The 23183-nt window shown below is 41.2% G+C and overlaps 1 protein-coding gene across 8 annotated transcripts; it reads right to left on the reverse strand.

Annotated features, from left to right (window-relative positions):
- Positions 1-3563: 3563 nt before the first annotated feature.
- ikzf1 (IKAROS family zinc finger 1 (Ikaros)) lies at positions 3564-23162 on the reverse strand. 8 transcript variants are annotated; one of them, XM_031284271.2, is made up of 8 exons: positions 22844-23161; positions 18224-18277; positions 17938-18051; positions 10595-10864; positions 8835-9002; positions 6800-6925; positions 6095-6226; positions 3564-5594 (listed from the first exon to the last, which is right to left on the reverse strand). In XM_031284271.2, exons 1-8 carry the CDS (start codon positions 23136-23138, stop codon positions 4885-4887), a joined length of 1869 nt encoding a protein of 622 aa, XP_031140131.2. In that variant the 5' UTR covers positions 23139-23161; the 3' UTR covers positions 3564-4884. The 8 variants fall into 8 exon arrangements, with proteins under 8 accessions (XP_031140131.2, XP_031140130.2, XP_031140136.1 ...); XM_031284270.2 differs by having other exon boundaries at positions 6095-6229; XM_031284276.2 differs by having other exon boundaries at positions 6095-6229; positions 18135-18277; positions 22844-22931.
- Positions 23163-23183: the final 21 nt, after the last annotated feature.

Here is a 23183-nt window from a genome sequence, read left to right on the forward strand (position 1 = left end):
TGCATGTTTGTTTATGTCTAAGAATTAAAACACATCACCAGTAAGTTCATCTCCAGTGTAGTGTGGCATTTCCCCACTTGTTCCTCCTTCCCATCTAATCCACAGAGGGCAGTGTGATCACTTTGATAAGAGCTTTATTTGCACATCTCTATAGTATTTTGCCTGTAGTCTAGTCCTGTCTTATGTCCCTGAGGCTGGATGTGCTAATCCTATCTACAGAAGTTGGGCAAGAGTATCCTGGGTGTGAAAAGTGTCTTTTCCTCCCTTCCTTTTGGTGATTAAGACAGCAGTGGCCTCAACAGGAAAATCTGTTACTGCAATACATCCTTTTTATTAGCCAATGAGCATGAGCTCCATAATTAAAAATGTTAGTACCCATCCTGAACTTCTGGGTTCATGGCTGATGTAGTAGATGAACTGTGTGTATTTCAAACTGTCTGTCTAGTTAATGTCTCAGCTATCAGTATTAATAAATAAGAGGGTTAATCCATCGCCAAGTGGTAGCTCAGTCTGAAATTCTTAACATTGTTGATGTTTTTTGAGTTGAATGCCTCACTGGTCATAAATACACTGCTATTGAGCAGGACCATTATAGATTGTGCACACATGAAATGAAATTTTCATGTAAATTTAATGAAACAATCTTTGAAAATCTGGAAGACCATGAAAAAAGACTTTCATTTATTTTTCATCTTTTTGTCAAGTCCCTGATAAATATTTCAGACGTGTGTGGTTGGCCACTGTATTGAAACTTTGTTGAATTAGCCAGCAGTGAAAGTCGTCACACAACCCCACCCCTCGGGCATCTCCGAACACAGGGACTCCTCACAGCTGGACTGGGACAGATGCACAGAATTCCTCTGGTGCTGGTGGGATCCATAGAGTATGGACTGAAAACGGTGACATATGGTGTAAGCTTGTAGCTCAATTTGACTGTGGCTGTGCAGCAGTGGTCACATCTGGGGTTGTGTGGTCAGAAACACATTTTACACACTATGTTTATTGAAAAAAAATGTATGTAATTTTTCTCCCTATAGCTTGTTATTCAAATTTTAGATACTGGCTTTTGAAATCGAGGCAGACATGTATCAGCTGAGTATTTAAGTAACCTGAACATAGTCGAGATTTTATTGTAATGGCTTTATGTTGCCTGTTTGGGATATTGTATGTTCAGAGATCAGTTATAGACGTTGATGGAAGAAGTATTCAGAACTTTACTTAAGTAAAAGAATCTAGAACAATGTAAAAAAAAAAAAAAAAATACCGATATAGTATATAAATAGGTCTAGGATTGGGTAAATAGTCCTCTATTCAAAATGTTACCTGAGTAAAAGCATTGAAGTATTTTACAGAAAAATGTACCTATAGTTAAAATCCTTCAAACCCAACTTTTATATTATTTATGTATTTTCCAGCAACAGCCATTGAAGGCTGGCTGAATGCATCTACAGTCTATAATCACTTATCTAAATAGTAGTTTTCATTGTTGGCGGTGGGGGTCCGTCATTTCCACACTGGATTTAAATTGCCTTCACGCGCACCAGGGATTCAAAGGAAACAATGCAGCATGTAATCCAGTGTTGCCTGTATATTTTATTTCAGAAAACAACTCAAGTGGTGTCCAGCATGAAATCAGATTGCATTTGAAATGATTTCTGACACCCTTATTATCAAAACAACATGCGTTTGTTTGACTGCACGTAAACAGTAGTTTTAAACCGCAGATGCTGTTTTCTCCAGTGACCACTTTTGGCACCAAACCAATCATGACTGAAATCTTAAGGATTATAAATTGAAAGTATCAAAAGTAAACATCCTCCTTTTGCTGAAAATGTGTGTTGTACTTTTATAGGCTGGTAATGCTGATGCATCAGTGCATTCGTAGCATTCTACTGTTACAGCTGCATGGGTTACACTACTTTATATACCATTAGGTAGTTTAGTCCAGTGGTTCCAAGTGGGTCACAAGATAAGAGAGGTTAGAGATACTTTATAGTATCAAAGAAGAAAAATGTTCTGCTAAACAAATTTATATATATATATTTTGTTAAATATTGGATACTTTTACCTCTGTGGGCCTCAAACAGTTCAAATGAAACAAAGTGAGAAGTTTAGAGGGGAAATGTGTCTTTGGTGTAACTACTAACAACTCATAGATGTGAAATGTAAAAAGAGGCCCCAAGTAGATACTGCTTTTTTTGTAAGATGTCACAAGAGAGGTTGGTTTAATCTCTTTAATGTCAAATCTTTATCCAAAAAGTAACCAGTAACTATAACTGTTAAATGTAAAAAGTAAAAAGTACAATATTTATCTCTAAAATGTAGTAGAGAAGTATAGAGCATACAATAGAAATACTTCAGTAAAGTACAGGTACCTCAAAATTGTACTTAGGTACAGCCACTGACTGAGTGTATTTAGTTACTTTCCACCACTTGGCACTTTACCCTATACATGATGCACAAATTGGGCCCCACATGTTGAGAAACAATAGTTGAAACAGTGACCAACACTGACTGTTTTATTATGGCCATCCATTACTGGGACACAGTCATGTAAAGTGTAAACCTTGAGCACTAGCATCTTGTTGGATCCTGTTAACAGCACAATTGGAATTGGTTGAGACTGATTCTTAAAGGAGTATTTCAGTCAGCTGGCTGAAAGGGGAAGTGAGATTTGGGATTCTGGCAGGGCCAGAGTTGGTTGGCCAGATTATCCCTCTCATGCAAATGTCCTCCCTCCCCTGTTGGGTCCCAGTCAAGCGTGTGGGGCTCAGCGCTGGCCACAGCTGCTTCCCGTTTCTGCTAAATCACACTGCAGCCATCTGGACGAGGCTGTCGCTGCACAACGCCGCCGAGCTCCTCTTCGCCGGCCTCTGCCGAGCCTCTACAGACAGGCCTGGCCCTCAGAGCCCTGGCCCCTGCCTTCTGCTCCAGTGCCTGATCCTCTCTGTCCCAGCCCCTCAGAGCGCCACACTCTTCAGGTCCTGTACACGGCACATGTCCACATGCTGGTGTGTGTGTGTGTGTGTGTGTGTGTGTGTGTGTGTGTGTGTGTGTGTGTGTGTGTGTGTGTATGTATATGGAGGGTCTCCATGCTCATATGCAGCTTATGCTACCAGTATTCCCTTGATGTCACAATTTTAACACAAGGGTCTCTGTGCAGACAAATGCCACTGCGATGTTTCAGCCTTGCATTCTCTGTCTGTCTGGCATCCTTTGTAAATTACAAGATAATATGAAGAAGTGTTTTAGTTGCAAATTATGCAAAGTATGGTTTGTAACTACAAAAACACTGAAGGGTAAGATCAATAATTCATGGAAATTAGCTTTTTTTGCTAAATCTAGACTGTACTTTTCAACCACACATTGGTAATTGTATGTGGAGAGGTGTTTATTTATTCACCCTTCAGTGCCAGTCATTCACTCTTTCTTGGCTCTTCCTTGACAGGTAGAAGTGAGCAGCATCTTGAATGACATCTAAACTTAATTATTTCAGAAGGTTCGAAAGTGTGAAATGAAATCTCCATATTTCCTTGGAAGGTAAAACTCAGAGAAACCTTGCATTAACTCCAGGAATCATTTTCACTTTAATGTGGACATTTCCATATTCTTTGACAGGTGGTTAATACAGTCCAGTTAAGAAAACAATCCTATTAAAAACGTGTATATAAATATATAAAAATGATCCCAATAGTTACAGGGCTGTTAGCAGTCTAGTCATTAAACAACTTCCTCAAGTATAAATTCTCCTTATTACTACACCCATTCACTGAAAAACAAAACACTTCCCCAGTCTTTGTGCATATATAAAATATCCTTTATTGATATTTTGCAAGCATAAAGCTCCTTCAAACCTGAAATGGCACCTCGTCATTTTGTGAGTGATGTAATTCTTAGCCATCAGGTAAGGCCGGATAACATTTTCTTCGGATAAAATTAAAAAATAAATTCCAGCAGCGGTCATGTTTTCACCTCAAACACATTTAGTACAGTTGGACAGAAAGAGATGCAGCTTTTATTAACTACTCTACAGACAAACATTGATCACTGTAATAAATACAAAAACAGACAGGCATGTAACTATGATATAAATAATAGTAGGTTGTTACAAATACAAGAACAGGTTTAAACGTTAGAAGGAAATGTGGGGTTATCTACATTGATTGTTTTTATTGATTGCATTTAATACCGATTTTAAAATGAGTTGTCCTGCACTGAAAACAACTGCAGAACATACTACACCTTAGGTTGGAAATCTTTTCTATTGCTGCCTGGTTTTCCAAAAGAAAAGATACATTTATACATTTTATACGCGTGGCAACTGTAAATACATAATTTAAAAACCTTTGTAGGAGGGTGCCTGGTTGGCTCACCTGGTAGAGCGGACGCCCATATATAGAGGTTCACTCCTCATCGCAGCGGCCACAGGTTTGATTCCAACCTGCGGCCCTTTGCTGCATGTCTTTCCCCTTCTCTCTCCCCTTTCAAGTCTAAACTGTCCTACTGTGGCCCAGTAGCTCCACTGTGTTGTCTACACGGAACATTATTATCATACATACATTTGTTTCTTACTACTCGTCCTTTTGAGCCTTGGTATTTGAAAAAAAAAAAGTTTCTTTTTTGTATAGTTGTGCATTTATCTGTGTTCAACAAACATGCATACTTTGTATAAAAAAGACAACTTTCAGACATCAACAGTGTAATTTACATGATGTATTTCTATGCGTTTATTTCCAGTGCATGTCTGCATGAGTGACTGTGTGCGGCATATTTTCCATATCTACACCTATTTGTCTGTGTGTGTGTGTGTGTGTGTGTGTGTGTGTGTGTGTGTGTGTGTGTGTGTGTGTGTGTGTGTGTGTGTTCTCTCCAGTGTAAGGGGGCTCAGTAGCGATGCTCCCCTCGCGTTATGTGAGAGGAGAACTCGTATCGGTCTTGACTCCGGTGACCACAGAGGTTGCACTCGAAGGGGTCTCTGAAGCCGTGACAGCCCATGTGAATGGTGTACATGACGTGGTCCAGGAAGAGAACGCGGCAGTGTTCGCACCGGTACGCCCTCACCTGCTCCCCGTCTGCTGTCACCACCTTGAAGCCCTCTGAAGCCATCTCTATGCTGGCCCGGATGGCCTCGTACTGCCTCTGCTGCTCCTCCTTCACCAGCGGGAGCATGCCGTTTCTCACCCCTGACGTGATGTGATTGGTCAGGTAGATGAGGCCGGAAGCCGCCCCGCCCGGACGTTCCTCGTTGTTGCTCTCGGTGTCTGTGGAGTCCTGGCCGCTGTGGCTGGGCGAGCCGTCCTTCTCGCTGGACGCAGACTTGGAGTTGGAGAGGAGCAGCAGGTTCTCGGCTGCGCTGTCTTTGGCCGACAGGTTGTGGCCCGTCCCCGCGTGGCCCTCGCCCGTCTGCTTGTGGAGGGGGTACATGGAGCTGAGGCCCACATCGGAAGAGGAGGCCGGGGAGGTCTGCACCAGAGGCCGGAGCGACTCGGCCCCCAGGTAGCTGATGGCGCTGTTGATGGCCTGGTCGATGACGTGGGGCTGAATCAGCTCGCCTGCTCCTCCGTCGTAGGAGAGGTCTGACAGACGTTTCTCACCTGAGGGTTCGGAGAGAGACAGAAGAGCAATGTGAAGTTTATACTTCAACTTTCACCTGCATCTTGTGATTTAACCACTTTAATACCAAGCCTGCTCCTCTCTAGTTTGAAAATGACTCAGTGTAATTGTAATTGTTTTATTCTGGTCTCATGGTCTCCTATTGGTATTTCTAGACTCATACTAGTATTTCCCTCGGCCTCTTAATATTCTATTTTTCTCCCTCTTTTGTTATGAAGATTATCAACATCTTAATGTAAAATTAATATGCAGGGTTAAACACTTGTAAATATTTAAACATAGGCTTTTCTAAACAACTGAACAATTCCTGATCAGGCTAAACTGCACAAATAGACTTTTTTTTCTGTTACACTGCATGCATTCTGCAGAGCCAGGGTGGCAGAGAAAAAGTAATTAACACAAAACACATTGCAGCTTCACCTATGCAGCTTTCATAGGTGCACAGGTTATGAACACAAAGGAAGCAGATTTCAGCCCTTACCCACAAACTTCTGTGGCATAGTGCTCTTACGCTTAGCTACATTATTAGCTAGTCTGTCTAGCACCAAGGCTCTGTCAGATCCCGTCTGGCTTAAGTCTTCCCTCTGCTCATTCTGGTTGCTTTCTTCCTTTACTACTGGAAAGCAAGACAGAAAAGTAGATTTCAGAATCAAAAGTAATTTGAGTTTGTTCTGCTTAAAGTGATGAACTGGCGCCTGATAACACATGATGGTAGTTTCTGGTCTGATGGTATTTTTTCTCGCAGAGCACAGAGCGGACTATTCTGACACATGTGAAGCACTTGGTCTATAAAAACAGTATTTCTTCATTGCTCACAGATGAGGTATAAATGTGTTTCTAGGCTTCAATGCAGAAGTTTACAGCACCCTGCACATGAAATATCTCCATAGTGAGTTCATTCAGTTTATGACTGCCGAGTATATATGGACAAATACAGAACTTTACACTGACACCATGATTAAATTGACCTTATTTATCTCTGCAGTCATTTTAAATAGCTAAAGAACTTCTGCATGAGCTTATACACTCAAATGGAAATTACAGTAATTTGAGCTGATCTGTTAGAGCATTTCGTAACAGATTCATGGCACACTGCTGTTGCATGCATAGCTAGACCTGCACTCAGGGTAAAGTAGGCCATCAGATTTGGGTGAAAAGTGAAGTGTGCGTCTGGTGAGGCACCGACCTGTGTACATGCTGTTCTGCAGCCCCATGCACTGCAGGTAGTTGTGACAGCGCTCCTTGTGCTCCTCGAGAGAGCTGCGCTGCTTGTAACTCCGCCCACAGTAAGCACACTTGTGGGGTTTTCCAACTGCAAAGAAATAACATTAGATCAGTGAACAGAGCAGTGTCATATTCTATGTGATTGTTGATATGAAAGTGATAACCTTTTTTTTTTTTCATTTTTAATTCATACGTTTTGGTTTAGTTACACAATAATGATTCAACCTATAGTCTGCTGTTCTAAATGCCCTTTTTCGTAGCTCTTTCCTGGAAGTAAAACAGGAAGTGATAGTTTTTTACATTCCCAGTTTGACTGGAATAAATAGAAGAAGACAAACAACAGAGTGATTAGACATAGAAAAAAAGCCCCACCTACAAAGACTTTGTCGACAGAAAACCCAAGGAAAAGACCTGGCAGTACCGCCCCCACACTGTTTGATTGACAGGTGAAGTCCAGAGAACGGCTGTAGCTATTACTGAGCTCACTGAGGTCATGTCCTCTGTATTTTTGGGGAAATTCAGGAAGCAACTTGAGGGGAGTTTACACATCAAAACGTACTCATGGTGGGTATTTTATAATCTGATCTGTGTAGACTTGATTAAGATGAACTGCTCTTACACCAACAAAATAAGAAGGCTTTTACAGTAAACTAAATAATAATAGACCCACAGTCATGGAATATCATCTGTTGAAATGTTACAGGAACAGTTGGATAAATAAAATATTGAAAATAGGAGTAGTAAAAAAATATATTCTTATCTGTCTATCACTGTGATCAGAATATTTAGAGCGGGAGAGACTTATGACCTCAGTATTTCGAACCACTAAGCCACTACTGTAGCTAATTCCTCTCAAACACATACATGAGCCACTCTGTGTCAGTGGGTGACATTACCTTTAAAAAAAAAAATAAAAGAAATATTGCCTGTCTTCAGTATGAATAAAAGGGATTGGAACTGAGTGTCATAAATATAGTAGGGAAGTTGGAAAGTACTGAGAGACAGATTGACACACTGTTGGTTTTAAGGCTTTCATGGGATTTGATAACACAGAAAATTGTAAAAAAAAAAAATATTTCCAGCCTTTTCCTTTAAGCATAGGCCTCCCTAGTTTGTAAGCTTTCTGATTCATTTAGCCTTTGCTCCTTATTTAATTCAGTTCAGTGCCTATGCACACCAACTTGTGGAGAATAACAAAGTACTTTGTTGTTTTGTCACTAATTGTTGCAGTTCAAATTTGAAACTAAACAAAAAACATTTTGCAGGTTATCCCTTCACTGTTCTGTTGAACTATTTAGAGCAGGCTGTGTACTGTTTACACCCAAAAGATTTCATTAACACATACTTCTGCAAAGCATTTGCACACAAAAAAGTGACACCATATCTACACCCTGTCAACTTCCCCTTATAAAGCCCTGAGCTCTCACTGTATGCACTGCAGAACATGTCATGCCTTTAATAAAGGCACCCAGCGTAGAGCTGTAATCGGGCCTTAAAAGTTAGGCCCGACAAGGCCCGAGCCCGACAGAATTCGGCCCGAGCCCGACAAGTACATTTTGATTGACAGCTTTTTAAAAGGCCGAACCCATTTACAGCCCGACATTATTCAAATGTGCGCACGCACACAGCTCTTTTTCCTTTTGTCAAGAATGAGTCATTTATAAATTTTTTAACATAATTTATTCATGACTAACGTAGGCTATAGGCCACTTGGAAGTTGGAACAAAGAAATAAAATAAGTCCTCCAGAGGCCAGCCCCCGTTTCACCTCCTCAGATCCATTTTCGCGCTAATCAAAACGCATCACCTGACCGCTCATTTACCGTGCAACCCCGAGCCTGGCCCGAGCCCATGTAAAATGAGAGAAATTAAGACCGAACCCATCAGATCCCGTCGGGTCCCGTCGGGTTCAGGCAAAGATCTTCAGCTCTAACCCAGCAGCCCTACCATTACCATGAGTGTGGAAGTTTTCAGTGTGGGTGGCCTGTGGATACTCACCTGAGTGGGTGCGTAAATGTCCGGAGAGGGCGTCCCTCCTGCGACAGGCGTAGCTGCATAGGTGACACTTAAAGGGTTTCTCCCCTGAGTGGAGCTTGATGTGACGCAGCAGGTTGCCCTTCTGGGTGAAAGAGGCCCCGCACTGGCTGCACTGGAAAGGACGTTCTCCTGAGGACAAGAGCACAACAAAGGCACTTTACCATTATGAGGCAAATAAAACACAAAGAAAAAATACAGAAAAAATAATAACTTGTACGTTTTACTGGCACCCAATTTTATAGGTTTTTTTGTATGTACCCTACCAGGCAGTTCATAATTTTGGATGTTTTTCTTGATTGCACCACTCTCCCTAACCTCACTATGTTTGATTACTCCACTGACAACAATAAAAGCACAGTCTTTGTCTTTTCTATGTGGATGAAAAAGCGGGTTGCTGCTGTAGGAATGTGGGGTCACTACACAACAAGCATCCCGAGCGCCAGAACAAGCCGGATGATGGAGCGTCTCGGGGGCAGAGAGCGATCCAGCAGCCTGAGAGAGGGTTTCACAGCAGACTGACACTCTATCTCTCCGTGCTCCCCCTGCCCCACCGACTTCTGGCGCTCTGATCGAACAAGAGCCTTTCAGACTCAGCCTGCCAGTTCCGTAATGCACCATTGCCTAGGTCAATTTGATCTGAAAATCTCATTTTTTCCTCTTCTTCGTCTCTAAAATAAGAGCGGCACATCACAATGCAAATTCAGCCTCATTTGAATAAAGCGGAGGAAACACTTTGTGTTGCGAGCCAGTCTTCCTGATCAGCGCTTCTGGAATAAACCAATATCCAGCCTCTCCGAGTGTTGTGGCATTCTGTGAGAACGTTTTAATATGGCTTTTTTTCTTCTTTTTTTCAAAGGCCCCCCATAAAATAAGAGTCACCAGTGAAGCAGCAAAAATATATAAAAAAGGAAATTCATTAAAAATGCATTTCAGGAGCAAAGACTCACTACAGAATATTTTCTATTTAAATAAGAGGCACTTCATTATGTCTTTTATTGTAGTTTCTTTTGCATTTACATTAGTCTAGTGTTCCTTTCTTCCATTTTGAGTTTCATTAGTTTCTAAAGCTTGACAGTTAAGTGCCTTTTTCAAAAATGTTCCCCACCACTGGTTTGGCTTCATTACAATAGAATATCAATTTTGAAATTTGAAAAAACTTTTAATAGCCAGATAATTGTCACTTCATAGAGATTCCATTTAATCGTCCGCAGATATCCTGTTTCTCAGCTCAGGGCTTTTTTTTTTGTCGGACCAAGTTCATCTCTGCTACTTTGTCACACACAATAATTTGATCAGTAACTGTTGCTTGTCCTGTGGTAATTCAGAGTCATTTAGATGAACAATAATGAATGCTAATGGCGTGCTCAAAGTCTATTTCACGCACGATGGGAAGGTTTACATGCATACAGCCAAACGCAAGGATGCCTTTACCGCTACGACTGATTATAAGTGTGACTGCAAACATAAGAACAGGCTCTAAAGTTTATTTATCTATCACTAATGTTTGTGTGTAGGCAAAGCTACAGCATGCACATTGTGATACTGCTTGTGTTAGTGGGAGACAACAACTCTGAGCTTAATTTTTTAGCTTAAAGTCTAAAGAAATGTTCTGAACATGGGCGGGAGCCACAGCAAACACCTTTCTACCCCTCATCCATCCTGTCTTACTAACAGTGAACATGGGTGCAAAGGAAGGGCAAGAATTATTGCAGGTGGCTTACCAGTGTGGCTCCGCTTGTGCACCATCAACACATTGGGGCCAATGCAAACTATCCCACAGATATCGCACTTGAGCTTCCCGTTGGGCAGCCGGATACCGCCAGCCGAGGAGAAGGCCTTGGCTTCGGGGCTCGGCTGTGAGCCGTTCACCTTGGCCCCCGAGGCATCGATCACGCGCAAGTCTTCCGCGCACTCCTCCTCCTCCACGCCATTCATGTCACAGGCCAGCCCATTCTCCTCATCACTGCGAGCCTCAACTTTAATGTTATAGGCTGGAAAAAAGGGCAAGGAGGGGGGGCCACGGTTTAGAATACGAGCATGGTTCTTTCATGATGTTATATACTAAAGATGGGCAATTGTCAGTGTGATATTGATACTATGACAGGAGAATAGATAAGAGCTGCTTATTGTAACATTGTGATGTAGCCTTGAAGTTGCCTTTGCCTGGTCTGTAAGGCTGCATAATAGGAAAGTCAAACAATTTTTTGACTGTCCTCACTGAATGGATGTTCATGAATGTTTCTAACAGATATAAGTAAAACATAGCTTTTTCTGTTGTTGTTGTTGTTGTTGTTGTTGTTGTTATTATTATTATTATTATTTTGTGTTGTTATCAATCTCACTATTTTAATTGATTTTATTTTATACTTTTTTCATAATTGACCTGACAGATTGTCATTGTTAAATTATTGTTTGGCTTTTTATGTTGTTTCCATAAAGTTCCCTTTTTTTCTATGAATGAGACATCATATTATGTGTTACATTGTTTTTGTTACTTGTTCAAATAAAATACATATGTGCTCATTTTATAAAGACTATGCTGATGAACTCAAGCTGTGTTTCTCGCAGCCAAGAAACTGAACTTTAACATGGCCTGGCTTTATTTGGATTCATTCAGTACGTTATTGTATTCAATATAATTATGTTCATTCCCTCGTTCCTCTGTCTGGATGGACACTGTACTGTATGTAATAGCAATGCAACTGCACTATAATATAACTAGGGCAACAACAGTTGTGCAATGGCAAACCTCCTTTAGTGCTCAATGCAACAATTTTATGTTTACCAGGATGATGCATCGGCAGTTCACAAACTTCCCCTCTTACTTCAGGCATTTTGTGAATTCAGCCTGAGAAAAATCAGCAAATGTCTGATAAGATCAAGCCACCGCCTACTCCTCTAAACTGTAGACTATACTGTAGATACAGTGCTTGTTTATTTCAAAGCAGAATAGTATTTTTCACAAGGATACACAGGTGGATAGCATGCATACTGTTTGAGGATGTCAGTGATGAAGAAACACAGATCATCTCACACCATCACACTTTGGTGAAACAAATGACAGCAAGATAAACAGGAAACAGAGACACAGGAAGTGTGAAACTAGGGACGACAGCGGTGTCTATCAGAGCCACAGAGTGCGATGAACACACACAGGCACACATGAGACAAACTCGCATTTGACCTTTTCACTAATCAGAGGGGTCTGTAGAACACAGAAAGTAAATGCTGCATGATTGACCAATGCCAACTATTATTTATATTATACTATAATCTCTACGTGATGTCTGGTGTTCCCAGAGTGATCAGAAAAGAGAAGTGTCCTCTGTGCTGAACGACCAGCTCCTTCTTTTCCCACTAGCGAACTTTAGAAACATTTAAGAGAACTGACAGATCATGCAAGTCCCACAGCTATCAGCCTGTGGTTTGCATGTCACTGTGGCAGCCTGATTTCCCCATGCCTCTACCTCTGTTTGTACAATTGAAGAGGAAGAAGTGGAAATCATGAAATATAGGAATCTATGGAAAAGGGGAAGCTTCAGAAAGAGAGCCTGTCTAACTGAAATTACCAAGAATTATGGAGAAGTGACAGAAAGGGAAGCACGGGAAAGGAATTGTAAAACAGCCAGTAACTGAAATATTTTTTTTGCAGGAGTCTTGTTTTTGCCGAGAGCCACCAGGGGAACATAAATCCCCCACAGAATGTTTCCCATAGAGAGCAGGAGGTGGAGCGAAATTTGAGAACTAACAGCGATGGATCATGAGATGTTTATGATCGCTTTTCTGATCAGTCACATAATCCGATCGTCCATCTCCACGCAACATTTTTTTTTTTTTTCAATTTGCTGTCGCATGACAAACAATCTGCTCATCTGTTTCGACTGTTGACATTTTTTGGACAAACTCTCTTGTCTTTTTGCTGAGCAGATGAGATAAGAGAGATACCAGCCGTGCACGCAAAGGGAAGGAAAAGCTTTATAAAAACAAAATGGTGCTACGTTGGTGTTAAGTTCTATCAATGTGCAAAAGATGATGATGAGTTATGGTACAGAACTGTGTATGAACTAGTTTCCAAATGTGCTACATGTGCATCCAAAATATAATGTAATACAACGTGGATGACAAGGTTTTTAAGTGTTGATATGTGTTAACACACAACTCTGATGCTGTTATTGCCATGCTGCCTTTAGTTTCACTTGGGAGTTATTTGGCTTATATATGCATTTACAGATTTAACTTCAGACAGTGGTTGTCAACAGTTTTTGTCAGTTGTACTCCCAAACCCCATGCAGATGAACCCAAATATACCCATTTTTCTACACAACCATTTATTTGAGCCATTCTCCCATTACCTTTAGCAAACTAAACAGTTTTTACCTTAATTTGAGCTATCTAATTTAACTAACTATTCCTTACCTTTCGCTAAATATGTCAACCATTACTATCCATTACTTTCAACTATTTCCCCTTGTATCTATTACATTAACTATTTCAACTGTGTATCCATCCCTTTAAGCTAAATATTTAAATTGTTTATCCATTACTTTAAGCTAACTATTTTAAACATTTATGGGTTACTTTTAGCTAACTATTTGAACTGTGTATCCATTACTTTAAAGGTGCTCTAAGCGATGTTGGGTGACGTCACTTCTTGTTGACGTTCAAAGTATTGTCAAACAAAACGGAGGCTAACTTATTCTAGCTAACTTCGCTCTTCACGCTTCTCTCTCCTCCACTCCCCACACACCCCTTCATGTGCACGCGCACTAACCCCCCAACCCCCACCCCCAAATCTTTCTTGTCGGTTATTGGCTGGAACACTGTTTGTTATGTTTGGTGGTGCAGGTTGGCGCAGTTTGTTGTTGTTGCCGTTTGTGGAGCCTGGGCTGTCTACAGAGACCAAGGTTTTTGTTACAGTGTGTTCAGGGGACAGGCAGCTAGCTGATAGTGAGGAGATGTTTGCTGTATGTGACAAAAAATGTTGTAGCCTAAAAAACGCGTGACATCGCTTAGAGCCCCTTTAAGGTAACTATTTTAAAAATGTACGGGTTACTTCAAGCAAACTATTTCAACTGTGTATCCGGTAATTTAAGCATACTATTTCAACTGTTTATCCGTTGATTTAGGCTAACTATTTTAACTGTGTATCCATTACTTTAAAGCTATAGTGCGTAGATTCTGTCTCCCCCATCAGGAATTCTAAGTAATGACAACAATTCTGTCGGGGGCGTCCACATGACACAAGTTTTCCGTGATCGCTCACCCCCTCCTTTCGAACCATTTATCCATTACTTTTATCTATTACAACAGTTTATCCATTACAGCTAACACCTGTTTCAACTCCTTTGCTTTACATTACACACACTCTCAACAAGTGGTATTCAGGTGACTCAATATGCAAATGTTTATTTAAATTGTAATTTCTATGTTTTCAAATGACTAAAGCTACTCCACAATCTTTCCACATTCCTCTATGCAACAGCAGAAGTACCCCTCGGGGTATGAACACCCCTAGTTGGGAATCACTGACTTAAGACATGTTCACACCTTCTGTGACATTTTGTGAAGTGCAGTCAGGTTGTGCACATGTCCTACTCACTTTTGCAGAGGTGAAAGAGAATTACAACCTGCACTAAGCAGCCGGAGTTATCTTTTTTGGAGTATTTATGCTGCACGTGTTGCAAACCAAGCCTTTGAATTTCTCACTTGAACCACCAAGGCGTTTCAGTCAGGCATACACACTTTAATAGTGACGTAAGGAGGGATTTTTGAGGGCAAGTTATCGGGTTACCTTTGCATTTGCATATCACAGAGCTCGAAAGCAAAACTCGATGGCTACACCACTTCAACCCTCTTAATTTAATTTATGGTTTTAGCCACATAACCTCTGGTTGACACAATTTTTCTGGGTATCTGAAGTACTTTGCTGATGTCAACATTGATTTGTAAAATGATGTACCAATAAAAAGACTTAATCAGACTATTGCCTTGCTCAGTATTGACAAGAGAGGCATTTCTCTGCACATGGAAATGTTATCACTGATCCAGGAATAACTCTTTAATATAAAAAGAAATGTGTAGACGGTTTATTCTGACTAATTTCAAATTTGTTGGAACAAAAAACTGTTTATTTGTGGTTTTCAGTTCCTGAGACATCTAATATACCAGTGAAGCACTCAGGTTATCAGCCAGTTGAAGCAGACATAAGGGAACCATGAATGCTGGGCTGCCACCTACTTCTCATGGATATGGGGAAGTTGTGACTGAATTGGGAATAGGAAGAAGGCTTTCTACTGTTTATCTTGTTTGTCACAGTCACACATCCTGATTTGCTCGTTTTGGGAAGCGAGGGTCAGACAAACAAAACAGGTCACAATAAAATGGTTATAACCTGATGTGGATCTAATCCTCAGATTACAAATAAAGGGGTAACACATACTGTAGCAGAGAATTAAACAATGACCAATACTTAGAGAAGCAACCAACAAATGTAAAATAAAAAAGAAAGAAGCTATAGTACTATTCTTTTAAACACAAAGCATTTTTTGGCATAAAAAGAAGAAATGTTCAAGCTATATTGAAAGAGTTTGATAGCAGATAGGAAGCAACTTAGCAAGTGTGTTAGTTCTGCAGCGTGGAAACAGGGAGACTGCTGGAGGTTCCTGTTACTGACTTGTGCTGCTCTCACTGCCTGAAAATAACCCTGTGTGCAAAGTAGTGGAACCGCATGTGTTAAACCACGGCAGCAACACTCTCAACGCGATTTGCAGGAACACCAAAAACAGCCTTCTTTTCCCCCTCGCACTTTCAACCTCCTCCATGTTTTCGGGAACTAGACAGCTCAGTCTCCCTCTTAGTCTCATGTCTCTGAAATAGCAAAGGAGCGTCTGAATCACGGAAAGTGAAACAGAAATCATTTCACTGGGATGTTCAGAAGGTAATTTTACCGCATTGTAACTTAAACCAAATATCTCTCCATCCAAAATAAATTATCTTTTTTCTTAATTTCAATTAAATTATTTTAATTAGCATTTTGTGACAGTTTAGTTAACACACTGATATGGAGGACAAAATAGGGTTCATTTTGACCTTTAAAGCTCCCTTATGCTTTGAGTCATATATGTGTGGATTGCAGCATTGTGAATGCGCAGTAACAGTGACGATCCCAGGATGTGAAGACTTATTTGCAACAGGAAACAAACCTGGGTTTTGAGGTTTTGAGCTTTCGATACTTTGAGGTCCCATGTCCCACATATAGTCCCTCTGCTTTATGCCTTTTTTTCACTACAGAGAACTGAGCAGCACATGATCCTGGGCGATAATTATAACTCAATTGGGCTTTTATCACAGGGGCAGCCATGCATAGATGTACCAGATACTTGCACTTCCCTTCTTTCTCTCTGTCCCTATATAGACACATGTGCACACACAGTCGAATGCGAAGTGATCCTACTGTTATAGGGAATGAACAGAAACTCACATATAGTACATCAAGTCATACATACACGCCACCAGCTGTGCCCCCTTTACTCTCTTTACATGCTGCCGATGAAAGTACGATATTTAAATCAACTGCTTTTTGACTATTTCCTTTTTTCCCCAGATCGTACTAAACGTCCATCTGTCGACTGAGATGAGATGTGCACAGTCTTATAAAACATGGCTCTACAAACGCTCCCTAACTTGATTTTAAATATTTTAATTGTTGCCATCGCAGCACTTGTTCAGAAAATTCCTGCCTGTGCTGAGCTCGGCGCCTCACAACTCAAGAAAGTGTGTGTGTGTGTGTGTGTGTGTGTGTGTGTGTGTGTGTGTGTGTGTGTGTGTGTGAGTGTGTGTGTGTGTGTGTGTGTGTGTGTGTGTGTGTGTGTGTGTGTGTGTGTGTGTGTGCGCGCGCAGGTGTGTGACCTATGCGGTGTAGTGATGTGCTGATCTCTCTGAGCTTGGCCCTGTTCCTAAACTCTTTATCTTCAGGAGTGTTGAAACTGCCTGATGGCAAGTTCTTCTTAGGAAACTCTTACACACCCTATTTCAGTTTCCTCTCTCACATTTTATTTTTGTACTATGTGCTGCTAATCTTTGCCGTCATCTGGATAAGTGGAAAAACACCGATAGGACGGTCAGCTGTCATGCTTGGTTTTTCTGATCAGTTAAAATCATTTGTCATGATTAAAAGAAAATATATAACTCCACGTCTTTGTGATCCTGAGTTGCACCTCTTTTCAAAATTTTCAAAATAAATTAAATATTGACTTTTCAATGGCTCTCATGTGGATTCGCCTCATCTGTCCTGAAAGCTGTGACGGTCCCTAACATTTTGGACATTCAGTGGATGTATTAATGTGTTTGACAAGCTATTAATAAATAATAATACTAAGCAAAAAAAATACCTTGCTTATCCTATTTAAACTGTATGTTATGTCTGATTCATCCTGCTATCATGTAAAAGCGATTAGCTTTTAATGACCAATAATGATTCCACCTTGAACATTTCCTGTTTTTTCACAAACCACCCATGTTAGGAGACTTGAGATAAATATATGTGAATCCCCCTAGCATGCTTCATCCTTATTTTCACCATGATATTCCCTGGCTTGGTGTTCACAAACTCAAATCAAGGCCACATTAGCTATTCCTTAAGATTCGGCTTATTAATGACATGCCATGGATCAAAGGGATTTTTTTTATTTTTTTTTTTTACCTTTTCTGCCAATGACCTAAATGTGTCTCTTTGCAGCTTAAAATTAATTTTTCCAAGGGATTTGGAACAGCAAATATCTCCCTCTGGATATGTATGGGATTAAGTTATAAAAACATTTGTATGCTTTTTTTAAATATATATGTTATGCTTTTGATACTGACATTTCTTTCATTTAACCGTTTCACTCCAGCTTTGGGATTGACTACATTACTTTTGGGAAAGGCACTGCAGTGGGTTTGACTCATTTGGATTGCTGCTTCATGGATACACTCACACTACGATTCATGTTTTCTTACATTTACACAAGCATCAGTGTTGTTCTGCTGTGGTTGTGGGTGCGTTTGGTGAGATGTTGCCTCGTACCTTTGTCCCCTCTGTTGTTCTGCGGGTGGGTGGAGCCGGCTGACAGGTCCTCAGGGACGGCCATTGGTTCCTCTGCCTCCTCCGACGCTTCGTTGGCAGGGGGGCTGTCCCTGCCTGGGGAGACACACATACCAGCAAACACCCATCACTCACCACGCAGCCCCTCAATGTGTCTCATTCAGGATAAGCAAAATTACCTCCGGGTGGTGTAAGAGCCTGTTTGTAGGGCCTATTGTATCTACTTTCTGCACTCTACGTCTCAATCATGCAGTAGGTAGTCTTTTACCTGGCATCTGGGCCATTTCCTGGGCCTCCTCTGTCTCCATGCGGTGCAGGTACTCTAATGGGAGAGAGATGGAGATGGAGACGTATGTAAGTTTAATCAAGTGCAGGCTGAGGAAACAACATTATAAAAAGCCAGAGTGGAGTAAAGGGTGTACTTCTCGGCGTGGCTTTGTCACCTCAGTGAGATCACTCTTGTCACCGCCACAGACACCCCACAGTCCCCCCACATTACATTACAAAGAATTACAGACATTTTCATTACAAGTCTGACAGAGCGACTGAGCTTGGAGAGTGGCTTGGCTCCGGCTGATGGGACTCGCTGGTAGGCTTGCTGGGAATGGGCTTTCAGACCACATTTGTTATTTATTGTTAATTTCCTGCCACGTAATCATCCAAAAATGCAAACTGACTGCCGCAAAATTAAGCAGAAAATTAACTGGCCCCAGGTCACGAGTATGCGGGTGTTTGGCGCTCCCAGCTGATCGGCACTCGTGTTCTCACTAATTTACTGAGCATGCATCGCTGAGCCCGCGGCCTGGGCACAGACGCATGCAAGCCACACTCAGAAACAAAGAGAGGGGAGGACAGAAAAGAGAGAGAGAAGAAGCAGCGAGATAGATTTAGAGGCAGAGAACGAAGATAGCAATGGGAGGGCAAGAAGTCAGAAGAGCAATTGCAACAGGAAGGTGCAGAGAAAAGAACAGAAAAAGCAGGCCGAAGGACAGAGAAGTTGTCTTTATGATTTTTTTTTAGAAGCAATCCTCTGGCCAGGACTGAATATCTGAGGAGTCACCAGTGCTCGTGGCCCCATTAATAATGGATGGCGCTCAAGCCTGCAGCAGATGGGCCCGACAGCCTCAGCCCCAGCTCCGCCACTTCAAGAAGCCCTTGGTGGGGCCGCTGCCCAGTCCAAGCAGCCACTCAGGGAGAAGTGAAGCTCCCGAAAATAGCGAAACGAGCCCAAGGGAGAAGGGGAACCTAGGCCTTCCTGTTTTACTGACAGATGGCTCCACACATTTGGAACAAATAGTGGGAAGCGACTGGGCCGCTGTGTCGCAACGCACAATATTCTGCGGAGTCAAGTCAGGAGCTCGGCGGCCTGCAGACACCCAGGATGCAAGTGTGAGGGGAGGAGAAGGGGCAAAGGTCACTGGTGCAGAAGATTTGTTCGGCACAACACAGGGGTGTTGCGTGTTACTCTGCTGAGCTACGACTCCGTAGCACACTTCTTCAGCATCTGGAGTTAGGAGGTTGGGGGCAGAGGGGGGTATATTCTCGTGTGCCCTTTTTTTCTGGGCAGATGGTGCGAGGGGAAACACGGATGTGTTGGCGGAGGGGGGGCTTCGGCAGAAATAAAAAAGAGAGTTCCTACATTCAACCACAACCCACTCGCGTAGGCATGTGGAAAGTAAGGTGCACGTAGAGTATTCGGGAAGTAGTTATTTCGTGATACTATTTTAATGCTGTTTTTGTTTTTTTACGTCTTACAAAGTTTTCCCATATTGTTTTTAGTTGTGATTTAAAGAGTGTGCCTTAATTTTTCTTTTCCAAACTTGAACTTGGAGTCCTACTTTGATAACATACTTTTTAATAAGAAACTAAAATGTGCTCATCCACCTAACCAGTCACGACTTTTTTTCTCATTTATTTTATCAGATCAAACTGATACTGTGAAAAAAAAACAGGATTTTTACCCTTTATTGCTCATGTCCTGGTTGTTACCGGGAGGAGTGTGTATGTGTGTGTGTGTGTGTGTGTGTGTGTGTGTGTGTGTGTGTGTGTGTGTGTGTGTGTGCGTGTGCGCGTGTGCGTGTGCGTGTGCGTGTGTGTGTGTGTGTGTGTGTGTATGAACTGGGGGCAGGTGGAATCTTTCAACCAGTGAAATGGAAGTCACAGAAAAGACTTCTGATACATAGCGCAGGGGGACTGGAAAAGTTTTGGTCGGAGTACGTCAAGTGAGGAGAGGCAGGAAGAGGCTTGTGGGTTGAAAGAATTCTCGGTCCTCCTCCTGCGTATGTGTGTGTGTGTGTTTGTTGAATGGTGGGGGTGGGGGGTTGGAGGCGTCTGCTCATAGTAAGGTGCAAAAGCTACACCAGGGAGCAGGGTGGAGATGAGAAACAACGAAACCGTTAACAGATACTGAGGACCACACCATGCAGAGCTTGGAAACCCAGGAGGAAGCTTAGACACTGGTGTGTACAGTATATGTTTAAATTAGTATACATAAGACACATTCAAAATGAACAGGAAAACATGAGGCAACACTCAAGTATAGAAATGGTAGGGGGAAAAAAGTCACACACAAAACATTTCCTGAGTGTCAGCTAGAATTAAATTAAGTTTCATCTCATTCAAATTCATTAAATTGAAATGTTTTTAATAAAAATCCATTTAAAAAAATCTGTTTAATCACTCATCCTTTTATGGAGTGATTAAACAATTACAAAACAAAATAAAAGTGGGATTTAAGGCAAAGGACGCTCATGTTAAATATTTTTTATATGTTTCTGCTTATGACAATTAGATCTTTGGCTGCAATAAAACATGTTATAGCATTAAAATACATCAGTAGGCCTATGTAATATATCATCACTATGTTAATCCAGTTTCATTGCTCATTAGTGCTGCACCTCACTCTGATTATGCACAAACAATATGAATAATAATTTGAATTCTTTATTCTCGCACATGCTGCCAAACGTTTCCACTTTTCCTACAGTTACAAAACTTTCTGACAATTCAGGAAAATATCTGAGTTATTAATTTTCACTCATGTGGTTTTCATGAGAACTAATGAAGCTGTGGGCACTTTTTTATCAGTCATTAGGATTAGAGATTATCCTACACTGCCAAGCAATGTGTTTGCACGGTCACCTTTGTTCATAAGCACATGGAGATTCTCATCAGTAATTCGTGAAATGTATGGGTGTAAGTGGGTAGATAGTGTTAGCGGATGTGTTCTGGGAGCCTATCGAGGGGTGAGGGGAGAGTAAAGGTGCGCTGAAGAGAAGTTTCCTTCATTTGCATCTGACACACTTCACTACTCTGCTATTCAGACAGTACAATCATTTTAATAACTGTCTGCCTTCCTCTGCCCCACACCTACTTCTGTTTCTACTGACAAGAAAGATGATGTATCTGCAGACAGACTTGCAGCACTTTCAGCACTTCTCTTTCCAACTGAGATACGAAAAAGTCCTATTTGTGCAGGTATTGGGGTTCCCTATCCGAGTTTAAAACAGATGTTGAATATTTGCATTTAAGTGTGATTTAAGTGAATTATTAACTTCCCTTAAATGTTTCAAACTCATAGAAAAATAACATTTTACTTGAAAGCAAACTTCAAATGCATTCATATTTGCCTAAAAAAAATACGTATAGGCCTATTACAAAAAATGAAGATGCTCTCTCACAGTTTAAGATTAGACAAACTAATGGCAACTCATTGACTCGGGGCTTTGCATCACACATCGCCACTTTAAAGATAAAATTATAAAAAAAAAAAAAAAAAAAGCTACATACTGTACATTCTTATTTTGATCAAAAGCTAGAATATATATATATATATATATATATATATATATATATATATATATATATATATATATATATATATTGTTGCAGAGGCTCAACCTATATGGCTCAACTTTTGTAACGTGTTAAAAAGAGGAAATTTCCTCAACAGTTCGAGAGTTGTTTCTGTTTTTCTGCCTGGGCGTTGATGAACTACTTTCCACCTCAGCACTGTAAAAACTTGTATCAGTCCTGCCTACATGCGTCTTGTTTCTTCCCTTCACACAGACGTTAAACAACGAACTGAGACTGTGGTTCGAACAGGTGAATACAAAGCTAAACGGTATGAGAAATTATCCGATTTATCGATTATTAATTTACAAGAAACATTGGCTACAGCTTCTGTGCGTACAGATTTCCTGTTTAAACAGTGCTATAATATTGTCACATACGGTTTGGTTTTGGCCCCCGAAAAATGTGCTTCTTAATCAAAAGTTGTTGTTTTTTTTCCTGAAAATGTGTATTTTAATATTTTTTTATGAAACGTAAGATACAGAGGGACCATCTGAAGTTTACTGAGCGCGCACATCTGTTGCAACAGGTGCTATATAGGCTATACCAGGAATGTAAAAACCTATTAAACAGGTTACAATTCTAACGAATTGCGAACAAAGTAGTAAAGTAAATCTTAAAAACCGAGACAAGTATGTTTATATAAATCTAAGTGACTGTGAAATAATTTATCCATATGTTCCCAAAAGAGAAAAAAGACACAGGAAAAATGGGGAACATTCCACTACTTCCGTTAAACTGATGGCTATTTAGTAACAAATGACGCGGAAAAGTGAATATATTTTTCTGTATTTAATTTTAAAATAGTACTCTCGTTTGTTAATCCGTTACACGTCCTATACCGGCCGAGAATTACGCGCACCAAGCGGGATCTGATGCTGCGGCGCACCTGCACCGAAACTAAAGGAGAGTCTTTTCCAGTCAGGTGCAAAATGTCTCCTAAAACTCTTGAAAAGAAAAAGAGCTCAATGTAGAGGTAATGACCTAGCCTTTGAGATTAGTTGGGAGCTGAAAAGCGCGGTGGAAGTCACTTTACCTGCTATTCCTTGAGTTTGCAGTATGAAGTTCTTCCAACTCTCCCCGGCTCCATGTGCAGAAGGTCGCAGCGCCGCGGCGGCCCCATGGAGCTGCGCCCGGAGTCCCTCCCCTCTCCACTGCACTTCCTCGTTCCAGCCCAACATGACTATGTCTCTGAGCTCGGCTGGGGCATTTTGCTCGCTTTTATCCACAGGCCGAGTCTGCTGCGGGGAGTCGAGCCTCCGAGCCCTTGGCACTTGCTTTGTGCCGTGCCAATAAAAGCTGACACCCAGTAGACCATTACTGGCAGCCATGCATGAGATGGGATGAGGCGCGCGAGGAGAGTGGACCATTCATTG

This window comes from Sander lucioperca, chromosome 15, assembly GCF_008315115.2.
Source record: "Sander lucioperca isolate FBNREF2018 chromosome 15, SLUC_FBN_1.2, whole genome shotgun sequence".
Classification (NCBI taxonomy): domain Eukaryota; kingdom Metazoa; phylum Chordata; class Actinopteri; order Perciformes; family Percidae; genus Sander; species Sander lucioperca.

Bases quoted from the DNA above. Each gene is read 5' to 3' on its own strand.
- ikzf1 (XM_031284270.2), bottom strand. From the start codon at position 23,138: ATGGCTGCCAGTAATGGTCTACTGGGTGTCAGCTTTTATTGGCACGGC. The intron at 18,278-22,843 runs GTAAAGTGACTT...CTCTCCCATTAG, and splicing joins GCAAACTCAAGGAATAGCAG to AGTACCTGCACCGCATGGAG. The intron at 6,926-8,834 runs GTGAGTATCCAC...ATTTCTTTGCAG, and splicing joins ACATTTACGCACCCACTCAG to TTGGAAAACCCCACAAGTGT.